The sequence below is a fragment of the Gigantopelta aegis genome, chromosome 2 (assembly GCF_016097555.1).
Source record: "Gigantopelta aegis isolate Gae_Host chromosome 2, Gae_host_genome, whole genome shotgun sequence".
Classification (NCBI taxonomy): Eukaryota; Metazoa; Mollusca; class Gastropoda; order Neomphalida; family Peltospiridae; genus Gigantopelta; species Gigantopelta aegis.
The window spans coordinates 39,342,898-39,357,992 of record NC_054700.1 but is presented as its reverse complement, the minus strand read 5'-3'; the positions used below and the strand labels follow the sequence as shown (position 1 = coordinate 39,357,992).

The 15,095-nt window shown below is 35.7% G+C and overlaps 1 protein-coding gene across 8 annotated transcripts in view; it reads right to left on the bottom strand.

Moving 5' to 3' along the window:
* The window catches only part of LOC121385226 (casein kinase I-like), a 74,495-nt gene that overhangs the window by 14,110 nt on the left and 45,290 nt on the right, over window positions 1-15,095 (bottom strand). For 5 of the 8 annotated variants that reach the window (XM_041515829.1, XM_041515838.1, XM_041515812.1 and 2 more), the window contains 4 exons: window positions 10,358-10,528; window positions 9,563-9,711; window positions 7,878-7,970; window positions 3,120-3,224 (listed from right to left, as the gene is read on the bottom strand). In XM_041515829.1, the coding sequence (XP_041371763.1) occupies window positions 3,120-3,224; window positions 7,878-7,970; window positions 9,563-9,711; window positions 10,358-10,528 (518 nt within the window). The remainder of the gene's footprint in view (window positions 1-3,119; window positions 3,225-7,877; window positions 7,971-9,562; window positions 9,712-10,357; window positions 10,529-15,095) is intronic. The other 3 variants (XM_041515862.1, XM_041515854.1, XM_041515820.1) reach the window with 2 other exon arrangements.

The window sequence follows — 15,095 nt, the reverse complement described above, 5'->3', positions numbered from 1 at the left end:
CAAGGTTTGCTGATCCTATATGAATTCATAAGGAAGAAGATATGGCCCAAACAAGGATTTCCTTTAATGTGCAATAAAATGGATGAATGATGAATGCTTAATGACACCCCAGCACGAAAAATACATCGGCTATCGAGTGTGCAGTAATGCATGAAAAGTAGGTCATGATGACCTACATAGTTATGGTATACGACACGGCCATCCCATTTTGTACTTGCATTGCAAGGTTTGATGATCCTATATAAATTGATTATAAAGATATGACCACACAAGGATTTTGTTTTAAAGGGACATACCCTAGTTTTTAAACACTAAGACATATTTTTCACTGTTGGAGCCGTTTTAGATAACTGAAATCATACTTTACATAGATTGTATTGTTTAGATTATCCATTTCCGTACATTCGAAGTGTTTTTGGTCATACTGGTGTTTTTAATATCACAAAATATATTTCTCATATTTTTAAATACACACGTGCGTCTGATAAGTAAGAGTTATGGAGTCGAGGTTTAGTCTATTTTAGAGGGTATTTCACCATTTCAAAGTCACAGACTCATGTTTCACTCAGTTGTAACTTTATCCAGATGTGTTACAGGTTTGTAGATGACCTAAACTTGGTGTTGATTTTCACGGGTTGAAACTAGGGTATGTCCCTTTAAGGTCGTGGTGACTTAGTTATGGTATGCGACACACTGTGATCCCAAGTTGTACTTGCATGCAAAGTCTGATGATCCTGTATCAATTGGTAATAAAGATATGCTGCGAAAATGAAAAGTTTATGGATGGATGGTTACAACGCCATATCATGACTCGGCAAAATGAATGAATGAATGAATGAATGTTTAACGACACCCCAGCACGAAAAATACATCGGCTATTGGGTGTCACACTATGGTGACTCATCAAAAATGGGCATATAAAAATACACTGAAGCCATGCTACTATGGCTTCTGGTGAAATTTCTAGACATAACAAAAAATACCTTTGATTTACCTGGCAGAGACCACTGGTTGGAATGATAAACAACCAAATGGAAGGTCAAGTCTAAAAACACTAAAACCTTATGGAATCACTCTTGTTATTGAAATTGTTGATGACAACCCAGCATTGGCCAGCAACTTGAGGTGCAGGGGAGGGATAGTTAAACATTAATTGAACAATTCAGCTGGGTGGCCAAGGATAATGTTCAGAATTGTAGGGTGGGAAGGAGGAAAAAGCTGTCAGCCGTGATAGTTTTAATAACAGATCAAAATAGAGTAATTCCACAAATGACACATTATTCAAATAATGACAGTTAATCATGAGTTAGGAGTAGTAGGGATGTTAAATTACATACTTTAGACATATTTGTTTGATTTTTATAGCTATAAAGCAGATCACAACTAAAATCATCTCAAACAATGGCACTAAATTCATCCTCTTATAATGATGATTAAAGTTTTCAATTTATTTATTCTTAGATATATGATCAGAAAAATAAGAAATAATCAAGTTGAGGTCAAATTACTTTGTTCGTAAACAAATAGTAAGTAGGCTATAATTATAAACTGGAATATTTAAATTCACACACAGAAAATTGCAAAGGCACACACAAAATACTTTTTAAATTATTTTTAAATAAACCCTGTTGTGGTTAGTAGTTGAGTAGAAGAAAAATAACATTGGCTAGTAGTGCTGAATGTTTTAAAGCAAGAATAAATAAAAGCTAATGATTTCCAGGATTTATGATGGCCAAACTGATAACTGAACTAAAAAAACATTAGTTAACCATAGCAGATAATGACATGACAAAACAATAGCTGACCATAATAGGTAAAGATCAAACTACAAACATTAACAGATCATAGCAGCAAGTTTTGGCCGAAATAAAATTGTTAGCCGATTATAGCAATTTTTTTTTAAAAATTGGAATCAATGATCAATGAATTATCAGCTAATTGTACAATGGAAAAAAGAACGCAATGGGTTCAACATCTGTCAGTATATACCAGGTTTCAAGCTGTAATTCACAAAATCGACAAATGCAAATTTAAAGGGACACCCCCTAGTTTTTAAACACTAAGGCATATTTTTTTTTTTACTATTAGAGTCGTTTTTGGTAACTGAAATCATCCTTTACTTAGATTTTAATGTTTAGATTATCAATTTCCAAACATTCGAAGTGTTTTTGGTCATCCTGGTGTTTTTAATACCACAAAATGCATGTCTCATTTTTAAAAACGCACGTGCATCGGAGAAGTACCAGTTATGGAGTCGAGTTTTAGTCTATTTTTAGAGGGTATTTTACCATTTCAAACTTGCAGACTCATGTTTCACTCAATTGTAACTTTATCCAAATGTGATACAGGTTTGTAGATTAACTAAACTTAGTGTGCATTTTCGTGGGCTGAAACTAGGGTCTGTCCCTTTAAGTCAAATTTGGCAAATATATTTCATTAATAATTCATCGGTAAGCGATTAGAAAAATAGCATGCAGGCAATCATCATTTTGTGTGTTTTGCCAATTGAAGCTTGATTTTGTCTCCTGAATTTGTGACCATATTTGCCAAATTCATAATATATGGGTCCAGCTTAAACCCTGATACTCTTGTGCTTTTATTACACTTGGCTGTACTCAATGATAAAACAGGCTAAATTAACCATTCGAGTACTGTGTTTAATTTAACAGAACACTACAAGGATTTATTATCAACTTTTTCCCCCCATGCATTCTGAAATGATGGATTTCAAGCAATAAACTTGTACTCAACTGGTTAAATGGGTCATTCGAGTACTGCGTTTAATTAAACAGAACACCACAAGGATTTATTATCAACTTTTTCGTTCATTCATGCATTATGAAGGCAATGGGTGAATGATGCAGTACAAGCAATATGAAGCTCCCAAACTAGCTGCTACATATGACAACCAAGGATATAAACAAAACACTGGCATGCATTAAAAAAGGGAGAAAAAAACTAAGGCAAATCCATTGACCTCCGATGTAAGTCAGCATTTTTCGGGTACGGAGCACAATGACAAATCTACACAGCAATACAATATGAACTATCTGCTATGTGTTCAAACCTTGCTCCCAAAACAAAAATAAATCACAGAGCAACTCTGTTCAAACTCCTACCTGCACAGAACCCCCATGTTTATCTGCCGCCAGGTTGGCACCAAGTAAATTATTGGAGTGCCGTGGTTGTTCACCCCATGCATTCCCCCTTTGATTTGTACTCTGCTGAAAGGCAAATTAGTCGGTTAGAACAGACACATGGAAAGATGGACACACAGACGTTAACCACACCAACATGTGCATGTCTCACTAGAAGAGTAAACAAAAGTGATCATTTTACTTGGTTACGGCTGTCAAGAGAATGTGCACCATACAGTGCATATCTGGCCAAAAACAATGTAGTGCACTACACATCATTTAATTATTGTATGTTTATACTATAAACTGTAGTCAAATAATACAGAGCATCTACTCATCATGCAAATTAACATATTTGGAAAAATCAACATTTACCATTAACAATATACAAGGGTTTAGGATCATGTCAGAAATCTAGTTGGGTTCTTTACAAAAGATATGACAAAGGGTTAAATACAAGTTCATTATACTGTTCTCAATCTGGCTTCTTGCACACTAAGAAAATATTTTTACAACAATACAAATTCAAAAGCAACCCTCAGACAAATTCTGCTTCCCCCCCCCCCCCCCCCCCCCCAACTACATATAGTGAATATTTTATACTATGAGATTCCCTTTTCCTAGTCTACAATGTTGCAACAAAATTCAACTGTTTTTAAAGACACCAACATCAAGCCGAGGATACCATTTGATTATTAGATGATGGCTTCGAGGGTCTTATAGACCAATTGGCACCAGCACAGATAATTCCAGACAGTGTGCAGGATGATGAATACAATTCCACTATGTACCTTAATTACAACCAATATCAACAGCTACATTAACATGGCCCTTAGCATCAAGGATGATGGATACATCCTTATAAAGATATGTCAAAATACTTTTACATTTTTTTTTTTAAAGTAATATTCAGTGGGAAATAATTAATATTTCCTGGCCTTTTAAGTCAATGTGTCTTGGCATCAATACTATATATTGTCATTTTATTCTTAGAAAACCATTTTATAATATAATGTGTAAAACCCATGGGCAAGCTTCATGTCCATTGTTTAATTAAAAACAAATTTTTTTACAACTTCTTTTTCACTAAACAAAATCTATGAACTAGTAAATATGCATTTAAAAATATATGTTTATGCACATATGTAAATGTATATGGTGTTAACAGATCAGAAATCATAAAATTATTTCTTTTCCAAAGTTAATTTAATTTTCACAAAATCTTGTAAGTAATCAAGTTAGCCTGAAAAATCCATGCATAAAAATCATCTAATGCAAAGACCAGTCTGCAAGCACAGTATGTATGAACATTCCATTGACTCTAATAAATAGTAATGTACGAAGAGATCCCACTCCAGCCATGACATGCTGAACCAAGAGCTGTCAGTGTGGTTAACAAGGCAAGAAAGACAGGCAGGCAGGTAAGACAGACAGGCAGGTAAGACAGACAGGTGGGTGCATCAGGTGAGTGGAGGTAACACAACTGCATTTGTTGGACGTTATAACTTGTATTACATAATGAGCTAAGACAAATACCAACACGGTTCACGGGTTGTTAACATACTTGTCTTAATATTCATATTGGTCTACATACCACATCCATGTACAATGTATGTACCACCCACAATTTAAAAGGTACAAATTCAAACAGATATATGCCCTATATATATATATATAGTAAATACCAACAAAGACTAAGTTGTTTTCACAAGCAAGAGAATATCATAAACTGACGAGTTATAATTTTTTCTTTATTTACACTTACGATTTGGTATTCAGTTAAATTTTCTGTAAGACGACTTAATTATATCACTGATCATAATATTATAAATCGAAATATGCAAGTTACATTGATTACTTATTGAATAAATAAAGAGTGTATCAAAACTAAATAGTTTTAACTTATTTTTGTTCAGGAGAAATTATTTTCAATAGCAAAAACCTCTGTCTCATAACGTCATTTCCATGGAATCAATGCATTCAGCTAATGCCAAAGCCATTAGTTTATTAAAGATATATCCATCATTGATTTACATTGATTTACTTTTCACTTAATGACCGTATGTACGACCCACGTAGAAAGGCAAGTAGTTTCATCCGGATAAGAACAGTACTCAGTTTGTCCCTGATAAAAGGTCATTAATTAATTTCTCCTTGAGTGGCCAGCAGTTCATTCAAACAATGACTATTCGTATCTCCTTATTTCATACAAACATTTGGACGTTGCCCCCTCTGCTGCATGGTGCTAGGCTACCATAATAGTATGCATGGAGAAAAACCAAACGATTTCTTATTTTTAGAAGCATTGTGGTCTTTTGTCTCGTGTACATTTACTTGAAGAATCTGAAGAATGTGTAGTACTTTGACAATGCCTGTTAATAAGCCAAGAGTTTTTAGTACATAGATATATTAAATAAAAAAATAAAACAGAAAAGCATCAGATATATGTATTATCACAAATAACTGCTTCCCAATAAGCACAACAAGAAGCCATTACTGAATATTATTTGCATGCAGTGGAGCTTGTCAAAATTGATCATTATAATATTAGTAATATTCATACTTAGGGAAATTAGGGACAACAATCAAATTTTTGCCAGGTTCCACTGCATATTATTATTGTTATATATTTAAGAATGTATTTGTGTGCAGATATGGTGAAAACCAATGAGCTGTTATTCATCCATATTACAATCAAAATATCAACATCCATGCACACAGACACAGGGCAACAGATATTGCCTCTCAGCAGAGAATACTTGGATCAAAATAAAAGCTATACATATTGTTAATATTTCCCTGCAATAAAAATTCTAAGACCATGCTTCTTTCGGGAGAAATGTAATATATATTTTGACCTGTCATAAGCCAATTTAACCAACAATAAAATCGATCACAGAAGATAAAAATTCACTTAATATACAAAACCTCCAGAATAATGAAAATATTGCTTCACCACATGTCACAAACAGGCAACACACTGGCTTACTAGTACTGAGGTTCAAACAACCAACAAAATATTCAAATGGTTTTCAATAAATATTTTGCCTTTAATAAAACAATCAGACCAAACAAGTTTGGCAAACAGAAACTTGAGTTGATAGACACGCATACATTAATGAATGTGCTACGTATGATTGGATTATAACCAAGTGAAATTTGTACAATGGGATAGATGAAGTTTGTTTTGGACAAACTACTGATGATACTGCACCCACTGGAGAAGGTGCTGTCTGATTAATGAAGTTACTGTTCTTCGTTAGAAATGGAAGTTTTGTAGCATGGGTACCAGGTATGTAATGTTAACGTCTGGGTAAAGTAAACCGTCTTGACGTTTTCAAAGGCTGAACAAGACTTTCCTGTGATATTAAAAATCTAGACAAATTATGCGATTTATCTGTGATAGAAAGTCAATCATCTAGAACAATGAAAAGTTGATTTGGGTTACATAACAACAGCAGGCGGTCTATTGTAGTAACGGTATGCAAAACACTGTTACCTCAAGTTTTATTTGCACGCAAGGTTGAATAGACTTGCATTAATTCATATGGACAATATGGTATAGAAATATTTTTCATCTGATGTGTAGTAAACCATGAAAATTAGGTTTTGGTGACCTAGTAATGATAATCAACACAGTCATTCCAAATTGTACTATGCAACGTTTGATGGTTTTCAAGGAATATATAAGGAAAATATAGACCAGACAAGAATTTTCTTTAATGTGCAGTAATCTGTGAAAAGTAGGCCACAGTTACCTAGTAATGGTATGCGACACACCGCTTCCCAAGTTATACTTGCAAGGAAGGTTGAGGATTCTATATGAATTAATAAGGAAAATATGCCACAGGAGGATTCAATACAATATACAGTACACTGGGAAGTTTGTCCTACATGTGAGGTTTGATGATCCTGCATACACTGGTATCCAAGGTATGGTCCAGGTAAGAAAACTTAACACATACAGACAATGCCATATCACAATGTCTCATTAAAGACAGGCGTATAAAAATCCATGTGGCATTAAATATATACCAATTGAAATACTACTACTGGCAACATAAAATTTCTATGAGGTGCACAAAAGAATACTAATAACCTCTCTCTCTCTCCTCAACATTTTCACTCTTCTGTTTATCATGGTCTGATATTACGGCAAGTATATAATGTTTTATTTTTTACATTATGCCAGACCCATCTCCCGATAGCAGAAGCTGAAGAACAATTTACATCTGAAAGCACGCATTTCTATTGTAATGCCAGCACAAACATTTTGCTGACAAATGTTTGGGACATTAAAAAATTTATTTACTTCATTACCAAGCAAAGAGATGCAATTAAATTAATTTTTAAAAGGTGCACTTTCAAACCAGTAAATGAACAAACAGTATGCAGTAATAGTAAACTATCAGGCCTTTAGTAATGACGAAACAACTGATGTACTAGCTACAACTTTCGCAATCTCACAGGCAAATTACAAAACATATTAACATATTGAATATGCCAATATGATTAGTGTCACAAAACATTCACTTTTGATACGGGCTGTCTAAAATCCTTAGTATTTTATGTTCGACAACAGTTTATGATTTCTGGCTCATCAGAAATCTTGTTAAATTAATATGTTTTCAAAAGATAGACAGCAATACAGCCAAACTAAAGACTGCAAGCCATGCAACCTTTGACAGCCACTGCAGTTGAAAGGTGATCTGCTGTAAGGTAAACACATAAAATCCTTACTCTGTTGTAGTGTGTTGTGTTGTGCCTCTCTCGAATGTTGTCCCTCTGAGGGGAAGGACCGGTGTCGGCGGCACTCAACGAAACAGGTGTCGACTGAAAGATGAAAAACCAATTTTAAAAATAAGACAGAAAATAAACATTATTTTGTTAAGCCATTTGGTACTGCAAAAGATTTCTATGTATTTATTTCCCAACAGTCTGGGATTACATACATCTGCACACCCCAGTCAAAACTAATGTGAACCGAGAAAAACAATGACTTCCAATCAGAGTCTTGTATTATCAATCACATTCATACTATTTGACTTATCACTTGTCTGCCCACCAAGTCAAACTGCCAGTTACACTCGTACTATTTGACTTACCACTTGTCTGCCCACCCAGTCAAACTGCCAGTTACACTCGTACTATTTGACTTACGACTTGTCTGCCCACCCAGTCAAACTGCCAGTTACACTCGTACTATTTGACTTACGACTTGTCTGCCCACCCAGTCAAACTGCCAGTTACACTCGTACTATTTGACTTACGACTTGTCTGCCCACCCAGTCAAACTGCCAGTTACACCCGTACTATTTGACTTATCACTTGTCTGCCCACCCAGTCAAACTGCCAGTTACACTCGTACTATTTGACTTACGACTTGTCTGCCCACCCAGTCAAACTGCCAGTTACACTCGTACTATTTGACTTACGACTTGTCTGCCCACCCAGTCAAACTGCCAGTTACACCCGTACTATTTGACTTATCACTTGTCTGCCCACCCAGTCAAACTGCCAGTTACACTCGTACTATTTGACTTACGACTTGTCTGCCCACCCAGTCAAACTGCCAGTTACACCCGTACTATTTGACTTACCACTTGTCTGCCCACCCAGTCAAACTGCCAGTTACACCCGTACTATTTGACTTACCACTTGTCTGCCCACCCAGTCAAACTGCCAGTTACACTCGTACTATTTGACTTATCACTTGTCTGCCCACCCAGTCAAACTGCCAGTTACACTCGTACTATTTGACTTACTACTTGTCTGCCCACCCAGTCAAACTGCCAGTTACACCCGTACTATTTGACTTACGACTTGTCTGCCCACCCAGTCAAACTGCCAGTTACACCCGTACTATTTGACTTACGACTTGTCTGCCCACCCAGTCAAACTGCCAGTTACACCCGTACTATTTGACTTATCACTTGTCTGCCCACCCAGTCAAACTGCCAGTTACACCCGTACTATTTGACTTACGACTTGTCTACCCACCCAGTCAAACTGCCAGTTACACCCGTACTATTTGACTTACGACTTGTCTACCCACCCAGTCAAACTGCCAGTTACACCCGTACTATTTGACTTATCACTTGTCTGCCCACCCAGTCAAACTGCCAGTTACACCCGTACTATTTGACTTACGACTTGTCTGCCCACCCAGTCAAACTGCCAGTTACACCCGTACTATTTGACTTACGACTTGTCTGCCCACCCAGTCAAACTGCCAGTTACACCCGTACTATTTGACTTATCACTTGTCTGCCCACCCAGTCAAACTGCCAGTTACACTCGTACTATTTGACTTATCACTTGTCTGCCCACCCAGTCAAACTGCCAGTTACACCCGTACTATTTGACTTACGACTTGTCTGCCCACCCAGTCAAACTGCCAGTTACACCCGTACTATTTGACTTACCACTTGTCTGCCCACCCAGTCAAACTGCCAGTCACACTCATAGCTCATCTTCTCCATGAGATCAGTAAACAGTTTCCTCAAGTAGTCATAGTCGGGCGTTTCGAAAAAATCTAGCCTTCTCACATAGCGCAAGTAAGTTGCTAGCTCATCTGAATTGCAAAACAAATAAAAAATAAAATAATGTGAACACTTAAGTGCCTTAAAATGTCCAAATTTGCTGTATGTAGTCTCGAATCATCCTTGTTAGGACATAACTAAATAATAAAAAATATAATTTTATCAATTCACTGATGACATAAAAAGCAGTGAATATGTGTCACAGGTTTAGTAACATGTTGGTTGGTGTTTTTAATTAAATAAAAGTACTATCCTGAGTCTATTGTTAATGAAATAGTGGATTGATATACTGATGTGTAATACATATGGGTAACAAAACTTATGAAACAAGAATTTTACAGAATTAAATATCTCGCCTACCAAAAACATTTTCAGCATACTGAGATGAACATTTACAGGTGCAACTACAAACCAATTTTTACTGACCTAGGGCTTTCAGTTTGTTTGAAACCGATCTATAAATGAGAAACTTTATCTAAATGCCAAAAATTAACATTGAAGTAAATGTTAAAGTTGTTTTTGATCAAACATGCATGGAGAAATACAAAAACTAAGTTTCATTCGTGACATTGGAGCTGAATGCAAAAGTTAATGTCATTGCCACTGTAAAACCAAAACCTATATCTTGCCTTCTGACTACTATACGCAAAGTAAATAGTTCTGTGACTGAACACTTACCTGGGAAGTTCTCACAGAGAACCTCAATAGGCGTTGCTCGCTTTGTGTCTCCTATTTTTTGATATCTTTCTTTCAGTGTGTCTGCTTTCAAGCCCTGCCACGGCAAACTTCCACGAAGAAAATACATAAACATGTGACCTAAAGCTTCTAAATCATCTCTCCGACTTTGTTCTGTTAAAAAATAAAAATAATAATAACAATAACAGTAACAATAATAATAAACATCAACATATTAAATAATTAAAAAAAATATATATATGACACAAACATGAAAATTGTCAACTAATGCACAATTCAAACAAGCAATCTTTTCAAGCTTTACGGTTGTATAGTACAAACATGTAACAACTAACAGATATTAATTCCTTAAAAACTGGCTGGTGAGACCACTTTTTGTTATTTTCGATAACACATACCTGTGTGTGTTATGGATTTAAAGACAATGGCCCTGCAGCAACAACCATATCATCCAAGGAAAAACCCAACAAGATTGATATCATCACATAAGTTAACCTGCAACTGATTACATGATGACAAGACACATTATTCTAAGCACAATTGCTGTAAATAAATGTTAGTTCAAAAAGATGTATTCATTTTTTTTTTCAAGATATATTCATTTTTTTTTGGGGGGGGGGGGGGGGGGTGTAAAATTAAAATATACTTTGTGAACTAAAAACATTAAAAGTAAATATTAAAACAGTAATTGCAGCGTTGTTACTAAGTATCTGAATCTCAAAGCCATCAGGAATGATAAAAAATACCTGTAAATTTAATCCAGTATTAAAGCAAGTTTTAACTAGGTCACTGAACTCTCTTGACTGTTCACATAACACATGCATTGCATGGACCACTGGATTGCATGGGGGTTGACACCTTATACATTGTTGGCTATGATGCAGTACAGGTGTTTTATTTTCCGTAAAATATTCAACATAGGCCTACACTACTACTGGGTACAAGTGTTATGGTCGACCAGACAATGAGATATTTGTAGACAGGCGTATACATATATATATGTAGAGAGAGATCATTTTGATAGTTTAATCAAACTTTCTCCGCCATTTATATTAACAAAATATACTATACTTTTCTGGTGCTGACTGGTCTAATCCAAAAATAACAAAACAAACTATACCTATTTACTTGGTTTGAAAGGGGCATTCGGTCTTGGTGACAGATTTCCTAACAGAAATTATGCTGTTATTAAAGAAAATTATTTTAATTCCAAATCGCATTAAATATATTCTAACACTTTTGATGTAATATAATTAAAAGAACTGGCACATCACTAAGCTGTATATGATAAATTGTCATTCCCTTACAACTCCATTGTTTTTTATTGTGCACATGTCGTTCGCTTGTTAATCATTAAGTCACTTCAGTCACCAGATCTAATCTAGCGACCAAATTTAATGAGTAGAATTTTCTTTATTAATTATATTAGAGATGCGCATCAAAATTTAAAAGGCCCACTATTTAATTTTTGGACGTAAATTTCAAAATTGTCTGCTTAATTTTTTTCTGTCCCAGGACAAGCCCCTGGCTATCCAGAGACCGGCCCCGGGACGGACATGCTCGAAACTCTAGTGGTATATCAGCATGTAAAAATTATTCGCACTCGCACTTCAGTCAAGGAATACTGGAACTGGTATAAATGTATCTTTCAGCATATTGGCAAACAATACAAATAAACTCGTCCTTCAGATTTTACTTACAATCCAGAGTTGCAAACATATTAACAGTAAAATTACCGTGGAAAATGCGGTAGACACAATGTTCCACCGTAAATGTTTTGTCTTGGTCATTTTCTTAATTGTAGGGGTTGAACATGGAAGAGACAGGTATAATTCACAAAAGCATAGAAATATAGATGATGTTCTTATCTAATACTTGAAAACATGTGACTGCACAGTACACTGATAAAACTTAACAAAATTCCTTCCAAAATGAGAACAATGTTTTTATACAATACTGCATCTTGAATGCACAGTCAGCCTAAGACATAAAACAAACATGTCATTCTAGTAAAGGAATGTTTGCTGAACTACACACATCAGCTTTTTTAAAACTGCACATACATATGGAAAGAATGTTTTATCAACACATTTTCATAACAGTCATATGGACCAATTGGCCCATTGACAGGAATCGACCCTAGATTGACCATGCATCATGCAAGTGTTTTACCATATGTTGTATAATATGGTCGAGACACTTGGTCGAGATAGCAGGCTTAGAAATAATGGCCTGTGCAAATTCACACACCCAAAAACTCAGGTCATTTTTTAGAGACAGATCATAAATGTATATATATATATATATATATACATATAATCTGCTATTTATCTAATGATTCTTTTATAATTTATTTCCGTAACACTATAAAATACATCCTAGAGGTTCTAATTTTTCACACACTAATCCAAACCCTCACCTTGTCTGATTTCCAGCAGGCCATATTTGTTCTTAGTAGGTCATATTTCTTTTGGCCTGCTGTCGGTTTTTAAAAAAATAAAATAACAGAAGGCTGTATTTTACTTCCTATTTTGAGCTCTGATAAGCTTTGAGAAACTGCTTCTGTGACATAGGCCACTTCTACAGAAAGGACGGTACGTATCACATCCTTTGATGTATTAGTCCTGGGGCATTGCTAAAACATCTAGGACGTACTACTTAAAATATGCCAGTCAATACCAAACTGAAGACACCACTTCATGCTACATGGCCACCAAATCATAAGCAGGTAAAGTATTTTTCAAAATAAAGACGACCACCTACATATTATTACATGGTGGACCGCTATCTGTGTAATGTGAATTTCTATGTAAACCATAGTTTGGGTGAAATCTGTCCATCAGGGACTCAGTATCAGCTAATTTTAAATCAGGTTTAGACAATTGCTTTCAACATAATATATGCTGATGCACCAACAGTACATAAAGATATACAAAAATAAAAATAGGGGGGTTGGGGGTATATCAAATATATAAAGTTAATTAAAATTAAATACAAAGTACTCTGGTATACAAAGGAGAATGCTACTCATGAAAGACAGCCATGAAGGATATTTTTCTCTCATCGTCAAGTATATTGGACAGAATTACCCCATGAAAGACAGCTATGAAGAATATTTCTTTTTTTCATCCTTAACCAAGGACAAAGTTATCCCACAAAAGATAGCTTCATGTAAGCCATTACTTGATTATGCTCAATAAAGGGAGCTAACCTTATTTTTATACACTATAGGTCTGTGGACATAAGGGGCGGTCCATAAATATTGATGTGCTTCACAATCCGAACAATATTCGGAAGGGGGGGGGGGGGGGGGGGGGGTAAAAGCCATGTTCTGATTGCTTTTCAGGTAAAACATCGGTCCATCGAAGGTCAATGTTTCTTACAATTCGAAACAAGGGGGAGGGGGTAAACGCCATGTTCTGATTGCTTTTCAGGCCATAACATCAGTATTTTGGGGGCTAGTTTTTGTGGCAGCGCTCTCTACAATTGTCATCTTGTAGTACACATTATATCAATGTTTTTATGTTAGGATTTGGGGAGGGGGAGGGGGTCAAACCCAATCCTAACATTGTTAGGATTATGAAAACCATTGACATTTATGGACCGTCCTCAAGTTTATATACATGTGAAATGTCTGGGAAGGTTATCGCTTCAATACATAAATCACAAGGTACCAGGATGGAATATTAGCAGTTACCCGATAGCTGGAGGTGACCGTTATTAGTCGAAGGTAGTCCAGGAGTTCAGATGGACCCAAATAGTTGTTAGCGATTTGGTCAACAAGTCAATAACCAAGTTCATGTTTTAATTAACATGACTGATCTATAAACGGGACATGATATTTAAGGTAGCTTCTTGGCGAATTAACCATGAAATATATCCACTTTAGTGAATGACAATTTAAAACGCTGGTAGTCCATCACGTGACCAACAATATTTTAAAAAAGATAATCTTTCCAACACTAGAAATGCGAAACAGTAAACAGATCAGTGCACTACAACCAGTAACATCCGCTCAATGTGATAGTTTTGTGTAATGGCAGATGTACTGTTTATCTATCTGGGTCCTGTTTTATGGAGCGATCTTAGCCCTAACATCACCTTACAGTAGTTATGCACTTACAGTGAACTTAGTGCTAAGATCACTTTGCGTAAAACAGGGCCCTGTCGGTCTAGGATCGATCCCGGTCTGTGGACGCATAGGGCTATTTCTTGTTCCAGCCAGTGCACCATGACTGGTATGTCAAAGGTCGTGGTATGTGCTATCTTGTCTGTGGGATGATGCATATAAAAGATCCCTTGCTACTAATGAAAAAATGTAGAGGGTTTCCTCTCTAGGACTGTGTCAAAATTACCGTGTTTGACATCCAATAGCCAATGATTAATAAATCAATGTGCTCTAGTGGTGTCGTTAAACAAAACAAACTTAACTTAACGTATAAACTAATAAGGATAGCATCTATAAGCAAGTAGATTTTAACGATACTTTAAAAAATCCAGGCCCCCGTTTTACAAAACTATCTTAGCGCTAAAATAACCTTAAGTGCATAGCTAACATATGTACTTAAGGTGAACTTAGCGCTAAGATCGCTTCGTAAAACGGGGTCCAGCATAGTAATGGCATTCTAATTTCTGATTTATTGTGTCATTTACTTTTTCTTGCAAATTATAAATTGATCGTCAAATCATTGTCTGCTATGAAAGTTTCAGAGATCGCTGC